This window comes from Ambystoma mexicanum, chromosome 10 (assembly GCF_040938575.1).
Source record: "Ambystoma mexicanum isolate Mex_15411 chromosome 10, UKY_AmexF1_1, whole genome shotgun sequence".
Lineage (NCBI taxonomy): Eukaryota > Metazoa > Chordata > Amphibia > Caudata > Ambystomatidae > Ambystoma > Ambystoma mexicanum.
Window position 1 is genome coordinate 317,753,558 of NC_090932.1, and position 19,700 is coordinate 317,773,257.

The window sequence follows — 19,700 nt, forward strand, 5'->3', positions numbered from 1 at the left end:
TACACTAAGCAGGACTGCTTTATCAGAAATGGCCAGTTAAAACGTCATACCAAACTGAGGAAAGACTAGACTGGCTGCACCAAAATGTCTCTTGCCACTAATACCACATTTTCGCGCTCTGAAACACTAGTGTATGAGCGCGATAGAAATAAAATATCAATATCATGCCTGCTTAGCCTGGACATGGAAGACCATTATGATTTATTGCACAATTCTACCCCCAAGCATCTCCTCTCCCTCCTACCCCCTACCCCAACCTCCAAAATCACGTCCTTGGCCCAGAATTACCTCCACGTCCCTCTTCCTTGTCCCAGTGCTTATGTATGAGGCTCCTTGCCTCATAGATAAGTACTGGGATGAGGAAGAGTGGGACTAGGAGTAATGCAGATTACAGGTAGGCAGGTCAGGCATTACCTCCATGTACCTCTACCTCATCCCTGTACTTATGTGTGACGCAGAGTGCCTCATGCAAAAGTACTGCCTCATACACAAGTACTGGAACAAGGAAGAATAGGGTTAGGAGTAATGAAGATTACCAATAAGTAATCAAAGACATTAAACACAAGTAGTGGCGCAACACCATTGAGCTCACTGGGCTTCAGCACTCCCAACGCCCCCCCCCCCTAAAACCTCCTTAAAATGTTGGGCTAAATTGACTCGATCTGGCTGACCTACAGAGCAATTGCTGGACAGAACAGGACACAGATGTTAAACTGCACCTGGGTTTCGCTATTAACAAGGGCCCAGCAATTACTAACGTGAAGCATTTCACTGTTAGTACCTGCATTCAAATGCCACATTTTTTGGGCAATTGAAATCGTGATGTGGGTTTTGTACTTGCATGCCAGGTGAGTGATTAGTGATAGAGAGGGAACAGGAGACCGCGCATTCTCACAGCAGTCCATAATGGGTGCTTTCAGACCTAAAGGAGAGAGTTTAGCTGCCTGTAACATTGAAGCTGCTCTAGAATAGTCTCATTAATATGGGTAAAGAAGTTAGATGCCCCCACAAAATAAGCTTGCTCCTCCCCCACCACCCGTGAAGTTAGAGCCTCTCCCAACATTGGAAGGGTTAGCCCCCCGAAATGTAGGTTTTGTGGCACCCCTGAACACAAGCACACACACCATTCACCATATACACACACCCAGCCATCCATACATTTAAGTGTGCACTCTTTCACCATACAGGTACACCCAGGCAGCCACCCATACATTTAAGTGGGCACCCTTTCACTGTACATGCACATCCAGGCAGCCACCCATACATTTAAGTGGGCACCCTTTCACTGTACAGGCACACACACCCAGGCATCTGCCCATACATTTAAGTGTGCACCTTTCACCATACACTCATACAGTCAGCCACCTATACATTTAAGTGTGCACCCTTTCACCATACCGGCACACCCAGGCAGCCACACGTACATTTAAGTGTGCATCCTTTCACCGTAGATGCACACACAGCCACCCATACATTTGTGTGCACCCTTTCACCATACACTCACACAGGCAGCCACCTATACATTTCAGTGTGCACCCTTTCACCATACAGTCACACACGCACACGTCATGGGGTTGAGGGGAGCCCTATTACGACTTCATAAAGAAATTATTTCCATTAAGGACCAAACCATAACGGAAATAATTTCTTTATGAAGGTAGAGTGACTTCAAAAATAAACGATTTCTTTTTGAAGTCATAGGGCTCTCTCTCCCCACCCCATGACATGGAGGCCTCCAGCCTAGGGTCTTCCATGTCATGGGGTGGGGCAGCCCTCAGACTTCAAAAAGAATGTTTATTTTTGTAGTCACTCTGCCTTCATAAAGAAATAATTTCTGTTACAGAAATAATTTCTTTATGAATGCAAAGTGAATTCAAAAAGAAACTTACAAAAAAAAACTATTTTGCTTTTTTTTACACCAAGTAGGGCCCCCTCCCAGGACATGTGGTGGCGGGAACCCTGCACCGCGGGGGCCCCCGTTACGCAAGTGGATATACCATCCTGACCATTGAGAATAAAGGTTTTGAAACTGTGTTTCACTTGTCTGTGTCGTCTCTTGATACCATGCCTGTCTCACAATGTTGAAGTTAAAGTTCAAGATGCCTGAGGAATGCTTGAAGTCCCTCCAGCTCTGATTTACTTTTTTGTATTTGCACAAAGGAACCATGCCTAAGAACCATGCTTAAGCTTTCAATTTACAGAGATCATTTTTTAGAAAGTTTTTGATGCCAATCTTCAATGACACCCTTAAATCCCTGTCCTTCAAGATGAAACAGTAAAGGTGTGACAACCCTTTACCTTGAACATGGAGGTTCAGATATACTGGGACTGCGGCAGGAAGAAGGAAACTGCCAATTCCTGTAGACATTCTCTGGCTAGAAGGACTGCTTAAGAAGCCTATGCTTTCAAAAGTATTATGTGCCTGTGACATAAAAGTGTACTTTCCAGTTGCCTTATGCTTAAATGTTCAAACATCACAGACCCCAAGTCCTTCATAAAACAGTTTAGAACCACAAGGTCTTTATGATCCCTGCACTGCATGTGTCTGCCCTTATCCAAAACATGATGCAGTAGAATAATAATCTCCCTGTTGCTGCATAATTTCTGTGTTGTGACCCTTGATATTTTTAACTCCCCGACATTCATTTAAGAAGACCAAGGAGATAATTAGCAATCTTGATCCTGAACAGGTATCACCTGCAACGTTTCCATGTCCAAAGTGTATAATGCTTGGTTGGTTTTTCTGCTCCTTAGAAGGAAAAGACCATTCCTAATCTGATATCTGCAGATGTAGGTTTTGTGCATATAATATTAATACCTGGCTCACCTGGAAGTCCCTGGGTAAATAGGAGCATATTCAACAGATGTCAAGTGGCTACTCCCGCTTTGCAAAGGAACATTCCTGCATTAGCCTCTATCAAGATGCTAGTCGACAGTCTTTGTGCATTTTTCCCAATACTACTGTCCAGCTATGATGGCAAAGGAAGATGGCAGTTTTGTATGATCGGCCATAGAACTAGCTCATCATGTAGGATAAGGTTTTTTCTCATAATAATCATCCCACCAACAGGTACATTGTGGCAGAGCCAGTGAGGGCAACCAACCCCCTTTTTTACTCTGCCTCCATGCCACTGTAAGTGTCTGTGCTTATTATATTAAAAAAAGGTTTGTATGCATTGCAAGGAGTAAGAAGCAGGACGCGGACAGAGTGGTGGCATTTTATTGGCTGATAACCTTTTTATTACACAGAAAATGAAATTCTACCTTTCCCTAAATCTAAGAGGGGTTTCCCTGCCTCAAACAAACCTAAGGAAAATGTCATAACGTCCGTCAAAACAATAGTCCATCCTGTGTACAAAACGCCTTTTTCCGACCATTACACTTAAACTAATATACAAAGTAGAAACTGGGACTCCTAGCTGCGGAGGAATGACTCCCTCTGAGTAATGTTCAGTGTTCGTTCCACTGCTCCAGATGTAGCAAAAAGGGGAAAAGTAAAGTTCGCAGTTTTAAAACAAAAATGTTCTCCAAGTAGCAGAAGAAAGGGCTTCTTCCCTTTTGTCACAACGTTCCCGAACCAACAGAGATAGTTCTCCTTCTCTTGGTGTTTCCAACTCCCAGCCAACACCAAGGTGCAGTCTCCCTTCCCTGGTTACCATAGGCACAAATATTCACAAAGTCAAGAGGTTGGCTTGTCGCTCTTAACGCTTCAAAACTCACAGTCAATACCAGGGTACTGCCTCCCTTCCTCTGCATACCAGATGGACAAATGTTCACAAGGCCAAGAGGTTGTCTTGTCACACTTGGTGTTTCAAAACTTGCAGTTAATACCAGTGTACTTCCTCCTTTTCCCTGGATACCAGATGCACAAATGTTCACAAGGCCAATAGGTAGTTCCTCTTCTCCTGGCCTTTCCACGTTCTCCACAGGACCAGGGGGAATGACTCCCTTCCCCTGATTTTTATATGATCAAGAGGATGACTCCCTCCTCTCGATGTCAGCATGCATATGACAGTTCAAACAAAAATGGGTGTGGGCCCCAGGCTCGCAATCATCATGCCTGGTATACTCTGCTGCCTGGACTTCACCCAGATTCACAGTCTCATACAATTTCAATATCTTGCGTTTGCGGCTTTCAGTACTTTGCTTTTCGTAACATTTTGGTTTCGTAAGTACTGCAATGAAGACGATATCTCCTTTTCTGCATGAGGGATTGGGTTTACGAGCCAGCTTCGCAACACCTTTGGTTACCCCATGCATTGCCCCAGTGCCCCAACTCCCTTTTATGGGCTCAACAGCTTCTCGCAGCGGCTTTTGGGTCTCTCGTGGTCTCCGTTCAGCTCTGCGACTTCGCTCTGTACTCGTGTAGCATTTCTCCCGCTTCCAGGTCTGCTCGGTCTCCAGGAAGGCTCCATTCTTTCTTCTGCCTCGACCGTCGCACAGCGGGACCCTTTCGGAAGTGCTTCTCGTCAGGACGCAGTCTCCCTGAGCCTTTCTGCTTTGTGGTTCTGCCTGCATCTCTCGCCAGTTCCTCGACCTGCGCTGTTAGGAAGAAGACTCCTTGTTTCTATATGCTGAGTGGTTTTGAATGTCCTGGCACCAGTAGGAATGGTACAAGTACTACAGCGCATAGCTTGGTTACTTCAGATTTTCTTCATCGCCCTGGCCCTCTTCTTCGTCCCACTGCTTTGAGTCAGAGTCAAAGGGGGGTATTTAAGAGCTTTCCTATTTGTCATACAAGGATAGTCTTTTTCAACATGACAATAGGATATGGATGATTGAGGCGTTGGGTCCTGGGTGTCAACTTGGGATGGCTAAGGAGGACACCATGTTCTCTCTGGAATATCGTATCCAAGTCCATAGGGGTACTTCCGCCCCATGTCATCCTCCCTCATATTGCCACACCCAGGTTGTCTCCTGGACTGTGGCCGCACCACCCTGGCCACATGAGAAGGGGTTTCCCCTAGGGAAACAGGGACGACATCCTCAGATCTGTCACAGCATGCATATTTCAAATGTGTGGGTGTGTGTATACAAGAGTTTGAATTTATGTAAGTGAGCTTGGTTACTGAGTGAGGATTTGCATTTGCAACATGTGCATGTCTGTGTGAGTTGGTGGGGTAGGAAGGCCACAAGCTGCAATGGTAGTATCAATGTCCTTTTTTCAGTGGCATGCTAATATATAATGTGGGAACCCTCAAGAATGTGTTTTGCGGTTACAATATTAGCATACATGTTCGCACAGGCAGCATGAAAGTGTGTTTTACAGGGCAGTCCTGGTATTCATTGTAGACACAGGCAATGTGAATATGTGCTTTACAGTGGCAGTATTGACGTATATTATGGGCCCTATCGTGAAAGAGTCAATGACAATGCCGGCATATTGTATGTGTGCAATCATCATGAAAACGTTTTACAATGCTCCTGTGTACTGTCGATGACCTCCCATCCATTTATTAGAAATCCATCTAATGGATTTCTTTCATGTGTTACCCTGCAGAAAGAATTGGAAATTGTATGGCTTTTTACCCAGTTTTTCTCAAAATGTGTGCTGTCAAAATACATCAGGTCAACCCACTATTTTAATCGTTTTGGAAACCTCTGCCACAGGACCATCTAACATTGCTTTGGGCTGACACTGAGCTTGGAATTATTAATAATGGAGATGCCACTTCAGGATCCACTGCCTCCCTTGCACCAATGGCTACCATCACCTCTGCCAGTAGATTATTAAATACAATACTATATTGTTTTGAGAGGTTTTCAAAAGGTAAAGAATCAATGCTGCCAATGTTCTTTTCGATTTATTTTAAAATCTGTGTATTAGTAAGAATGCATACTCATTTCCAACTCCATAGAAGTAATCTTATCACCAAAAGAACATGAACAACACCAACCAATACAGAAAGCAAAGAATAACAATGAAACAAAATGATGACTACACAAAAGAAAACAAGGCATCCAACATTGCATACCACACAATATCTAGACAGGAGCTGCTGTGCGTCAGCAGTGCGCTGTCGCTTGGGGGGTACCCACAGGGGCAGAGTCAGCTCAGGCACCCAAGTTCCAAGCTCCAGTGCATATGGCAAACTGTAGTATGACCATTATGCCATGTGTCCATGTAAAGTGATACCCAGGCGTGTACGGGGGCTTATCATCTCATGGACAGAACATTGCAAGGAGGAGTGCATTCCAGGCTGCAGCATTCTCTGTGGGTTCTTGCATACTGTCCCTCATGGCCCTGTGCCAAACAGTGGTCTCTGCTGCGCTCCATAACTTAAAGTCACTACGCCATAGGGGATATTGCGGCCCCCTTTCTACTTCCATGCCATTGCTACTCGCCTCTTGGCTAAAACATAAGTCAGGCCGATGAATTTGACCACAATAGGCATTTTATTGTAGACCACTGGTAACGGGTGACCCCAGCCTTAACGCATGCTAACTCTACCTGGGGCCAAAAGGCATGCACCTGCACACACTGCCAAAACATGTGTATAATGTCTGCACCATCAATGCCACACCATGGGCAAAGAGGTGTCAACGTGGGTTCAAATTTGGCCACTCGGCTGAGTGTCATGTACGTCCTGTGGAGCAGGTTGAGCGGGAGAAGGTAAAATATTGCGTTGTGGGAGACCCTTTTAACAAAGCATAGTGCATTGTCCCACTGAGTGTCGCTCAACTCCTGACCCATATTCGTTTCCCACTGCGTTCTCAATCTCGTGCCCCTCAAACATACCACACTCAACAAGCACCCGGGATACAAGCCACCAGCCATCATACAGCAGCGCAGCGGGCTCTGGTTCCCCTAGCCATTCTGCCCACTTGCGTTTTGCAACTGAAACGAGCTTCAGGTATCTCAAGAACTGACCTTTGGGAAGCCCGTCCGTTTGCCATCAGAGTCTCGAAACAGCCCATCCTTGTGCATATCCTCCCATGTGGTAAGTCCCACCTCCTAGCAACAGCCAAATCATCCACCTCTGAGCATGTATCCGACGTCATAGGCACGTGCAGAGAATACGTGTTTCATAGCTTTAGTACCCTCACAGATCTCTCCCACACCTGTTGCCCAAGTCTAACCAGGAGTGACACTTGTCCTAAGCAGCAATCCGCCACCCACAGGGCTTCCTTGAGTGCTGCAGGACGTATCCCGCCATGCAACAATTTAAATTCCATTGTTGGATTATCGGAAAGCCAGCCAGCCACAAATTGAAGTTGCGCAGCTAGGTAGAAGAGCTCTAGCCGTTTTAGCTGTTCATCTCCGTTCTTGTATGCCATGCAGAGTATTCAAGGCTTTTTTCTGTCTGCATTGTCCCCAGAGTAAACCCCTGAGCATGGAGTCCAGGTGTCGGAAAAAGACAGCTGCACTGTAGCAATGCACATTTGCAAAGGAATACAGTAGGTGTGGCACTACAACCATTTTTTTTTCAATTTAGTTTTTATTGACAATAGCCAGAAATGAGGTTGTGCCGGACATCCGACCCGATCCGCAAAAGCATCAGAATAAATCACATTGTCAGTAACATTTTCAAGTACTTTTATCTTAACACCTTTTCCCATTTCCCCCCCTCCCGCCCCACCCCTCCAAACAATTAACAAGCCAAGCTTAGAGGTGTTACAAACTTATAAAATTCCGGGAAGAACACTTGCAAGCCATTCGGTTATTAAGATTAGTACTCGATACAGTGGGGTCCATATGAGAGATAGGTGAGCGGAGGCTAGGCCGGGTCTAAGAGGGGTGTGTGGAAGCCTGCCAACTCTGCACAGTTGCACTGATCTGCATGTCCAACTATAGAGCAGTGATACAACACTTCTCCCTCATTCTTCAGCTGCAGGTGGACACAGAGTGGGTCTAATGCGTACGACATAACCAATCAACCGCCAGACATATACACAGCATGGTAATGAGAGACGGGCGACATTGTCCTCAGTAGTTAACTCTGCAGGGTATGGTGGGGTGTGCGATACTAAGAGTCAACAGATCTGGACCACTCTATTATGGGCCAGTACGATGTCCCGCCTATAAGCGCATGGAGACACAGTCATTGTGCAAAAGAACTGCAGCCCATTCTTGTACAAAACCCGTCATGGTATCATTTGCTATTGCTGTAAGCTTTTCGTACGAGAATATCACCCTGAGCTTGCGGAGCCATTCTTCCTTGGAGGGGGCCAGGCCGCTCTTCCATTTTTGAGCAAGCGCCAACCTTCCTGCTCGCAGCATGGCACCAATGACCTTGGGGTATACATTTGTTTCCGTCTCCGGCAAGGGGGTACCCAGCAAGACTTCTAACGGGTGCAAGGATGGACCGAACCCCTCAATATCTTTGATCCAGTTGAGTAGTTCCGACCAGTAAACCTGTATAGCTGGACAACCCCACCACATGTGAAACCCGGTTCCCCTCTGGTGGCAGCCCCTGGGGCAGAAAGGGGACACGTCTCGGAACATTTTAGACAGCAGGGACGGGGGGCGATGCCAAGAGTGAAGAATTTTGAAGCTGTGTTCCATGGCAGCAGTGTACAGAGAACCCGTGAAAATACCTTTAAAAACGGCCCTCCAGGTATGGTCATCCAATGGCATTCCCAGTCTTTCCTCCCATATGCGTTTGAAGGGCTGTCTGCCCTCTAGGTCGGATGTTATCAAAACACTATAAAACTTGGACAATGCACCCTTTCGTGATGTACTTTTGGCCAGGATGGATTCAAATGGGGTGAGGGGGCGACTCAGCTGTTCGGACCACCGGGGTTGGGACAATATCCCCTTCAATCGTAAGTATTCAAAAATCGTGGGGGGCCTATCTACCAGGGCCTCGAGCAGGTTACCATACTCTATGAAGCCCTCTTCTTGTGACAGCTGGGAGACTCTTTCCAAGCCCATGTCAGACCAGGCTTGCGTGTCGCGGAAACCCCTTGTGTCCAAGTCGATGGGGGGCCCCCAGAGTGAGGATAGCGGGGAAGGCCAGGTGGACAGGTGTTTGTTGGCTTTGCTAGGTTTCCATAGCGCCCACAGGGCTGCCAAGGTAGGATGCATTTTTAGCTGGGGTGGGAGAACCTTAGGAGAGGCCCAAAAATAATCTCTAACCTTTTTCGGGTGGGCATGGATGTCCTCTACATACGTCCAGTATGTGCCCATGTCGTCTCGCATATGCTCCAGCATCACCCTGAGCTGGGCTGCCTTATAATAGAGTCGGAAGTCGGGGAGGCCAAAACCACCATGTGTCTTCGGGAGGGTTAGGGTGGAGGTTTTGATTCTAGGTCTCTTACCACTCCAAATAAAATGGAGGACACGGGATTGCAGTACCTCGAAGAAAGTCTCGGGCATCACAACAGGAAGCTCTGCGAAGAGGTAGAGAAGGCGAGGCAAGACATTCATCTTGACTGTGACCATGCGACCCAGCCAGGAAAGCGTGAGGGGAGCCCATCTTTTGAGGTTGCTGCTAATCTGGGCAAGGATCCCCGGGAAGTTGCACTGGTATAGCTGTGACAGGTCTCTGGGGATGGTAGTGCCCAGGTACCTAGTGGATTCTCTTTCAATTCTGACCCCTAGAATATCGGAATTGCTCCCGACGTCTCGATCGCTCTGGCCAATGGGCATGATGCTTGATTTGGAAGTGTTTATCCTCAGCCCAGAGAAAGAGCCAAAGCTGTGTATGAGGTCGAACAGTCGGGGTAGGGATGTCTGAATATTGGTTAGGTAACCCAGGATGTCGTCTGCAAATAGGGAGAGTTTGAAGTCACACTCTTCGCATCGTATACCCGTGATTTCCGGGTCGTTCCTGACCGCTTTAGCTAGGGGTTGCATTGCCAAGGCGTACAATAGGGGTGACAGGGGGCATCCTTGCCGAGTGCCCCTAGTGAGGGAAAGGGGCTCCGAAGTGCCTCCGTTAACCAACACTCTCGCTGACAGACCGTTATAGAGTGCCGCTACCCACCCACAACAATTGTCCACCAGGCCCATCTTTCGGAGAACCCTGCCCATGTAAGGCCACTCGACACGGTCAAAAGCCTTTTCTGAGTCGAGTGAGAGGAGGTACCCTTCCACTCCCTGCCTGGATGTCTCATGCATAAGATCGAGGGTTTTTCTTATGTTATCGGACCCCTGGCGCCCCGGGATAAAGCCCACCTGATCCCCGTGCACTAGGGTAGGGAGGAACTTTGCCAGCCTATTCGCTAGGAGCTTGGCCAGTATTTTAACGTCTGTATTAAGGAGAGATATGGGGCGGTAGGATTGGCAATGCAAGGGATCCTTGCCCTCTTTAGGCAGAACTACAATCATAGCTGACATCATTGTGGATGGGAGAGTGCCTTGGTCTAGCGCGGCATTGAACATCTTAGCCATGAATGGGGCAAGTGCAGTCCTATAGGTCTTATAAAACTTGACTGTGAAGCCATCGTCTCCCAGGGTGGTGCCACTCTTTAAAGAGGATATTGTATCAACTATTTCCTCTGGGGAGATGGGGTGTTCTATTGCCTCGGCTTTCTCAGGGAGAAGGCCCGGGATGGGGAGAGAGTCCAGGAATTTGTCGATGTCTTTCCCATTCCCTGAATATTCTGAACAATACAATTTTTCATAATATAACCTAAATTGCTCTGCGATCTTGTTGTCCCTCGCGGTAAGGTCCCCTTCTGGGGTGCGAATCGAATTGACCCTCCTGCTATTCCTAAATTCCCGAAGTCTCCAGGCCAATATCCTGTCCGCCTTTTCCCCCTTTTCCATATATTTTTGTTTCAAAAAAGAAAGCTTCCTTTCCGTTTGTCCCACTTGAAGGTCAGCTAGCTTAGCCCGCAACCCCTGCAATTCCTCCCCCTGCCCAGGGAACATCTGCGTTTTCAGCTTTCCCCCTGGTTGGATGGCCACTATCTTGTCTTTCAGCTGCTTCTCTTCGCGCTCCCTCTCCCTCTTTCTCCTGGACCCAATACCAATAAGTGTGCCTCTGATCGTTGCCTTAAATGCCTCCCATACTCCCATGGTACCGACCTCTCCATTATCATTCAGGGTGAAGTAGTCTTCTATGGCTACCAGGAGGGATTGGCGTATCTCCCTGTCTTGCAAGAGGAGGTCATTACACCTCCATCGGGATTCAGCTGCCGGGGTGGGGGGGAGGCCGATCTTTATCTTTACCATATCGTGGTCTGTCCAGGGGACGGTCTCTACTCTTGAGCTTGTGACCTCTCCCTGCAATGAGGAGTCCACCAGAATATAGTCTATGCGCGAAAAAACATCGTGTGGCTTAGAGTAGAAAGTATAATCGGGGTTCCGGCCCTGCACAGGGACATGTGTAACGCACAACCCCAATACCCCATTCACTTGCTGAAAGGCCATCGCCAACTTCCTATGGAGATGGATGTTGGGGCAAGGATTTGCTGACTTCCTGTCCCGCTCGGGGCAAAGCACCATATTAAAGTCCCCCCCCACCAGTAGGGTGCCCTCGGAGAATGCCATTATTGTCCCTCTCATACCCTCCCAGAAGATGTCCTGCGCTTCATTCGGGGCGTATATGCAAACCAGTGTGAACAAGCGGCCCCGCACCTCCCCTTTCACCATGAGATACCGACCATCCGGGTCTGCCTTTGAGGCTTTAAACCTAAAGTGGGCCCCAGGGGACACCAACAGGGCAACTCCCCGCTTCTTTGTTTGTGAAGAGGCCGTGAACAAATGGTCTATGGTTGTGGCCTTGAGCTTAGGCTCTTTACCTCGAACCCAATGGGTCTCTTGTACAAAGAGGAAATGTAGGCGTAACTTCGCAAACTCCCTTATGATCAGCGACCTTTTTGTGGGCGAGTTGAGCCCACGGACATTTAATGATCCCACTGTTAAGGATTGGAGTGGATCATCCATTAAAGAAGTTGTCAAGGCTCATAGCTCCACTCCCTGAATCGCAAGCGTTGTAGTTCCCACATTGCCTTTGCCGCCCACAGTTGGCTCGAGAAAGCCCCCGGGGCGCACGAGTAACCCAAAAACTTGGCACGCTATAACAGTAACCCCAACACCCTAACCCCCCCTCGTCCAACCCCCTCCCCCTGATCGCCTGGTTGATTCGTGACATTGTCAGAACAGTCCAAACCAGGCCACCGATGTCTCCCCCCTCCGGGCTCATTAACTTCTCTTGAATCATAGCTCGAGCCCCCCCCCCTATCCCCGGGATCAATGCAATTCACAAACTACTACATCCCCCTCCGTTCACCTAGTCAAGTGTCCCTTGCTTCGTGAGGCTCCAGAGGCTCGTTGCAACCATTCGGGGGGGCCGGCGATGCTGGAGCCACTCTCCTGAACTTTCTTTGGCCTCGGACTCTGCGCCTTTCCTTCGGGGCTTTATTCCCTTTCGGACCTGTCGGGGATCGCACACAGTTCTGGTCCCCCGTTTCCATGCTTGGAATGTCTAATAGTTCACCCGACAATCTCTGGATGTCGTCCTCAGTGATCAGAGCGTACTTGTAACCCTCAAATTCAAAGGAGAGTGAAAAAGGATACCCCCATCTATACCTGACTCCCTTGGAGTGGAGCATCTTCGTCAGCGGAGAGCAGAGGCGGCGTCTTGCGAGGGTGAAGGCCGACAAGTCTTGGTATATCGAGATCCGGGCTCCTTCCCACTCCACCGGCCCCTTCTTGCGAGCCAGGTCGAGGATCCTGTCTTTTTCTGAGAAGTAGTGAAAGCGGACTAACACCGATCTGGGGCTTCTCGAGGACGCCCCTGCTCTATGGGCCCTGTCGATGGTGAGTTTGTTGGTGTTAGCCCCCTCAAATAGCACTCCTATTACCGCGTTGACGGCTCTGACGATGTCTGCTTGCGTTTCACCGTCGTGTTCCGGGAAACCTAGAAAACGTAAGTTGCAGCGACGTTCCCTATTCTCCAAGTCATCCATTTTTAGGGCGCATTTCTCCTCTCTTCTCTCGAGCTCCGACAGGCGCATGTCGAATTGAGTTTCGAAGACGTCAGTCGAGGCTGTGTTGTTTTCCAGTGCCTGGACCCTATCGTCTATATTGTCCACTTTTTTGTCTAAGGTGTCTAATCGTAAAGTAATGTCCGCCCTGAAGCCCTTAATTTCTTCCAATAGGGCCGCCATACCCCTGGTGACTGTGTTTGCATCCGCCGGTTCCTGTCGCGTCTGGGCCGCCATTGCGGGGGGCGTGCAATGAAACTTCTGCAAGGATTCTCTCCAGTTCATAGGGCCTTACCCTAGCAGACCTGGGTTGCGGACAGCGGCGCCGGGGGTGGGGGCCAGCGTCAGCCTCGGGGCAAAAAGCGGCGACTCTGCTCTGGGAGGGCCAGGCGCTCAACCAGCTTCCCTCTGTAGGCGTAGGATTCCTCCTATGCCGGTCTACACCAGGAGATGAGGAAACTGTTCAGGCCAGGCCGGTATGCAGTATAAGTTGTCCGGGCCGCGCAACTGCCGCGCCAGGAGTTTAGCAGAGGATCACCCGCCTCCACCCACGCTAGTCCTTTCGGTTGTTGCCCGTTCGGGTCTGTGTTATGCGTTCGGGTCTGTGGGGGGCCCACCTCCTGTGCCCCGATGGGGCTCACCGGGGTCCGCTTGCTCCTGTCGCGGGCCTTGTCCCCGCCTCCCGTTTCACTGTGCATCTATCCTCCTCTCCAACGGCCAGGCCTGCCTCGTCTGCCCCCAGGAGCGAACCGCGAGTCACCCCCACCAGAAAGAACCAGGCGGGGGGAGGAATCCGCCGGCCGGGGACGCCTAGGCCCCCTTCAGGCCTCGTTCAGGCCGTAGATTTCCACGGAGCCGTGGCGCCGCAGGGAGGAGGGGCTTCCGTCCCGCGGGGATGTAAGCGCTCCGTACTCTGGATCGGTTCCACCTCTGGAGCTCAAATTTGGGCTCGGGGTGCCCGACACCTTCCTACAGGCTTGGGTGGTGTCAGCTCCTCACTCCTGGGGCGTCGGGGGGGGCTCAGGTCCCGCGATCTGTGCCCTGTCGAGGAGGCGAGCGGAGCTGCGTCAGTCCATCTCTGCGCCCCCTGGTGGATCTGACTACAACCATTTTTACTAGCGCTATCCAGCCCATTAGTGTCAATGGCAGACTACCACAACACGTCATGGACCGCCTGACCCCGTCCACCGCCTGGACTGTGTCCCTGGTATACATATTCTCTAGCGTATGAGCAATATGTATACCGAAATACTTCATTGTATGCACCTTCCAAAGCAGTCCCGGGTCAGGTAAGTCACGGGTGTCGCACTGACGCAGTCCAGCCGAGGGGAAGAGGCCAGACTTCTGCCTTTTAAAGGAGATCATTGACTGCCTGGCAAAGTTGTCCAGACCCTCCAGGATGATTGGTAGAATGTGTTCAGGTTCTCACAGGTACAAGAGGATGTCATCCGCATATAGAGAGATGAGATGCCTAGATCCTCCCAACTAAATACCAGCCTCAGAAAACTCATGCCGTAGAAACACTGCCAGAGGCTCCAGTGCTAGTATATAAAGCATGGGCGACAGCGGGCATCCCTGCCGGGTGCCTCTCTGTATGTCCCATGACCTAGACACCTGCCTCCCCATTCTAACCCTTTCCAACAACTTAGAATAGAATAGCATAACCTACCGAATGAAGCCCTTGCCAATCCCAAAGTCCTGCAGCTCAGAACACATCCATTCCGAATAAACTGAGACAAACGCTTTAATGCATCCCCAGAGTTGGTTTGGTCGATTATGTGCTGCAAGCAGCGGAGATTCATGGAGGAGCTACGTCTGGGAACAAATCGTGTCTGGTCCTCATGTATTAAAGTGCCAATAATCCTCTGAAGTCACCCAGCTAGCAGCGCTGTTAGTATTTTGACATCCTAGTTTAACATTGCCAGGGGTTGATATGATTCACATAAATCTGCCTCCTTCCCGGGTTACAATTTGGGGACTATCATTGTTTCTTGCATACTTTGAGGCAGCTGGCCTTGTTCATATGCCTCCTCGTACACTTTTAGCAAGATAGGGATGAGAGTAGGACCAAATGCTTTATGAAATTCAGAGGGGAGTCCGCCCCACCACCCCTGGTGTCTTCCCAGTTGACAGGGACGCAATCACTCCACCTATCTCTTCCTCTGGTATTGGCAATTCAAGGGTAGCGGTTTGCCCAGCAGTTAGCTGCAGTAGCTTAGTTTGGGAGAGCACGGAACGCAGCTCCACAGGGACAACCAGCATCTCGTGTTGGTACAGTTTACTGTAGGACGTGCTAAAAGTATAATTTATCGCTGTCTGAGACTGCTAAGGGGCACCACATTCGTCTCGTATCAGAGTAATCGGCCATCTAGGTTGTTCGGATTTATACAGCCCCGATTTGTCCACCTCACTGTGCATACGTGGTGTGTATACTTCATTACCAAATCTCCAGAGTCTCTCCCATGCTTCCATACTCTGAGTCTGCAACTGCAGGAGTTCAGATTCAGCAGAGGGGTCTGAGATCTTGTCCCATTCTATAGTTTGAATACGATCCACTAGTGACCCCAGGCCTTCTTGCAGCGATCTCCTAATACCACCCGCTCCGGCGATTACCTCCCGCTAGTCAACACCTTCAGTGTTTCTTATACTGTCCCCCAGCTATCTCTGCTGCCCATGTAAGATGTCAAATAATCAGCGAGGAAATCCTCCATGTGGTCCCTAAAAGCATCATCCTGCAGTAGTTTGGCCGACATGCGCCACGTTGGACCCGGAGACCTAGGTCCCTATCTGTTCCAATGTACTACAAGTGGGGAGTGATCCAGGGAGGATGGACCCCTATACAGTGAGCCAAAAGACTCTGAGGGTGAGGGCACCAGAAGGTTGGTGATTCCCCAATGCCACAGAAAGTTCCTTTTGGATTTAGCTTACCAGATTCCTTTAGCGGGTCACTTGGGAGTGGCTAAGACATCGGACCGGCTGTCTGTGCACTTTTATTGGCCCCAGTTCGGCATAAAAGTTAAGGAATTTGTCCGGTCCTGCCCGACTTGTCAGGCTTCTGGCAAGTCAGGTGGTGCCACAAAGGCCCCCTTAATTCCACTACCCATGGTTGGGTGGCCTTTCGAGAAAATAGACATGGATCTTGTGGGTCTTTTGGTTCCTCAAACCAGCAAAGGGAACAGATGCATCTTGGTGGTGGTAAACCATTCCACAAGGTACCCTGAGGCTGTCATTCTGAGGAGCATCAAAGCCCCCGTGGTTGCGATGGCTATGATTAGGATATTTTCCCATGTTGGATTCCCCAAGGATGTTGTTTCTGACAGAGGATCAAACTTCATATCACCATACATGAAGGCTGTGATGGAAGAGTGTGGCGTCACCTACCGGTTCTCTACATCCTTTCATCCACAAACAAACAGGCTTGTTGAGCGGTTCAACAAGACCCTGAAAGGCATGATATGTGGCTTGGAAGAGCACCTGAGGAGAAAATGGGATATTCTCCTGCCATGCCTTCTGTTCGCCTACAGGGAGGTGCCACAGAACGGAGTAAGGTTTAGCCACTTTGAGCTTCTGTTTGGACACCCTGAACGAGGTCCCATCAGTCTAGTGAAAGAGGGATGGGAGGGCGACCCCTCATCCCGTACGCGAGATGTGGTGCACTATGCACTTGGCCTTCAGTCTAGAATGGCAAAGTACATGGAACAGTCAACGAAAAACCTAAAAGCCAGTCAGGAGCTGATGAAGCTGGCAAAACCAGAAGGCCACAGTGACGGTCTATTCTCCAGGCCAGTGGGTGTGGATTATGGAGCCTGTCAAACCCAGTGCCCTTCCAGACAAGTGGATTGGGCCTTACTGTGTGCTGGAAAATGTCAGTTAGGTGAAATATCTCATTGATGTGAAAGGACCTAAACAGATATGCAGGGTCTTTCACATCAACCGGCTCAAACCCAATTATAGCCAAGATGACTTGGTCATGGCATTACGACAAGAGCCCAGTGAAGAAGCATGGAGAAGTGCCTCAATGAGCATCTACTGACGTCTGCCTTAAAGGACATTTTCGAGCCAGTTGAGTCCCTCGAGCTGCACCCAACTGCAATGCTGACTATTGTTATGCCGCAGTCGCTTAAAGACTTCAGAGACGCCTCAGCCATTGCTTCAGACCAGCACTGAGACAGCGATTCCTGACCCTGAGCCGCTGTATAGGCCAGCCGGTAACCGCCTGTCCAGCTTCGCTCGACAAACTGCCTGCTGCCTGATACCCGCAGCTATCTCCCGTCTTGAACTCTGTCACAGTAGCTGCCAAGCGCCCTGAAACTGGCTCGACCCTATCAAGTCCCAAGAACTCCTACAGCACAAGGTATTTTGTGGTTCTGTCCCCCTGATCCGCCTCCGAAGGCCCCTAGTGACATTTTACGACCCTTGCTGAAACCAAGTATCCTTGAACTGTTGTGATTATTTACTACACCGACTACTCTCCTGTCAGTATCCAGAGTGCATCCCTTTTCCTTCATTGAAACTGTCCTCTGCATTCCTTCACAGGGTGGGTTGTATTTCGAAGTGTGCTAGAACTGTCTGTTGGGATAATAATAAAGTAGATATTTGTATACAACCTTGACTGGACAGTCCCTTTTATCATTGAGTAATAATTGTATTTTCGCTGTGTTGCAAATAACCAACAATCCACAACCTTTCGTCGATAAGCCTGCCGTGCCATCCACATTACCAAAATAGGACAAGGAGGTGTATAATTTGCTTGTGCTTTGAATCTGTTCGGATACCTTCTGGTGTAGGGGGAGTGAGGGAATAAGTGGGATTACAATTTACTAAATTGTCATTACATGCATGTAGTGTGTATTTGTGTGTGTGACTGACTGTTCCTTCAAATAACACAGAGCATTACATATTTTCATTTTCTTTCTTACAGAAGCAAAATCGGCACCAGAGGTTTGCTTCAGAGAAGTGAATTCTAAAGGCGATAGGTTTGGGCATTGTGGCTATCATGGCAGTGGTTTCAAGACATGTGACATCAGGTAAATGTTGCAATAATACATTATCAAGGCGGCTCCACTGATTGTAGATTTAGCTCAAGTTCCTAGATTGCAAACTAACATACATGAGTCTATTCTTACACTGATGAACCGCACCACACATTGGATAAACTCATATTATAGAGGCCCCAACTTAAGCCTGCAGTCACTTCTTTTGGCGACACATGCCCCCTGGGTGATAAGAGTTGAACCTGGATATCTTACGTTGGTTAATAGAATGAAGCAATCAAAGTTTTCAAAATGTCAGCAAAAAGATGTAATTGTCAGTTTTAGTTAGTCAGCTGACAGGTGTTTCAACCCTACCGGAAGTCTTTATCAAGGCTGAACCAATAGAAGTGATAACCATGTGCACACATGAAAATTAAGAACATTTTTTATAATTGATATGTCACAATCAAAATCATGATCAAGAAAATGCAAATGAAATAAAGAAATGGTTTGAGCAGTTAAATTAGAAATGAAAAAAGAAAATATCCATGTGTTGTACACATGTGGGTTAAAAATTGAGATTGCAATTAATAGGTCCCAATAGAAACATGATTGTTGGTATATCCACGTAACAAAAGGAAATACTGCAATCGTGCATGTGTTGAATGATAAGAAAACAAAAAGAAGGGAAGCGTAGGAGAGGGGGAAGAGAGAGAACACCTTATCAGTGTTTCATATTTGCATATACTGCTTGTTATAGCAAGGAGGCTGGCAGCCTAGTCACCAAAAAAGCCTTAACTGAGAGTTTTGAAGATTCCCACCAATTTGGTGGGTATGTCGCACCATGGGTTGATGAATCTGTGTGTAATAATTCTGACATTAATGTGAATGGCTAGTCACTCTGAAAAGCATTATATAGGGGGATGTGGGTGACTCAGGTGCTGCTTGAGCCCATCTGCAATTGTTAGTGTGGGGGCTGGGTGCGGCCTGCTAAAACCTTTGGGGAACTAGTCACCAAGGGGAGCACCTCATGTCATATTATACAATAATTGTGAAATGGTGAAGTGAATTAGGCGATGCATGTGAAAATGTGCTTACCCTGATTGTGACTTACAGAGATGACACTGCTTGTTCTCATCAGTCTTGACAGTGTTGCATCAAAAGTTGATCTACCAAAGTGTCTATGTGCGAGGAGCCCACAGTGGCTTATTATATCTGCAATTAGATTATACTTTCTTTTGTGCTGGTTTCAACTGGGAAAGATATTAGTAAGCAGTATATATGTATACATGCATGTCGTCATACAAGTATAAGGAAGGCATGGTATCAACAGTAAAACAGAAACAAGTGACCACAGTTCAAGGGTGTTTATTTAACTTCAAAAAGGGTTTGAAAAACACTTATCGAATCCTAAATCTACAGATGGGAGCAATCTACGACCATCAAATAATAATAACGCAGTCCTAGTGGTGTCTTGTCAAAATAAAATGGCCTGTACCAATAAACCTATTGCCAATCCTTACATCTAAATACAAATAGTGTGGGAAACAATGTTATGTAAGAGAAAGAAGTGTTCAAGAAATGATATGTCAGGATGTTCTGGCTGTTGGCCTCACTTCCCCATGTTTTAATCACTGGATAAGGCGGTGCACTTGAGTTTAGCACAGCCTCTGGCTTCTCTAGCATGAGGGTACAGTCCAAACATTAGCATCAGGGCCTTTTGTGCCCAGGTCTCTTTGCCTTCCAATGTCTTTTCTTGCTGAGGGCCTGATGCGACGAACAAACAATAAATGTTTTACCTCTCAGAATTTCACACGCACTCAATTTCTCAGGTGATTCACTATCCAC

At 48.2% G+C, this 19,700-nt stretch overlaps 1 protein-coding gene across 2 annotated transcripts in view; it reads left to right on the forward strand.

The window, feature by feature from the left end:
• The window catches only part of ADAM9 (ADAM metallopeptidase domain 9), a 1,404,333-nt gene that overhangs the window by 951,776 nt on the left and 432,857 nt on the right, over positions 1 to 19,700 (forward strand). For both annotated transcript variants that reach the window (XM_069617919.1, XM_069617920.1), the window contains exon 15: positions 17,801 to 17,906. In XM_069617919.1, coding sequence (XP_069474020.1) covers positions 17,801 to 17,906 — 106 coding nt within the window. The remainder of the gene's footprint in view (positions 1 to 17,800; positions 17,907 to 19,700) is intronic.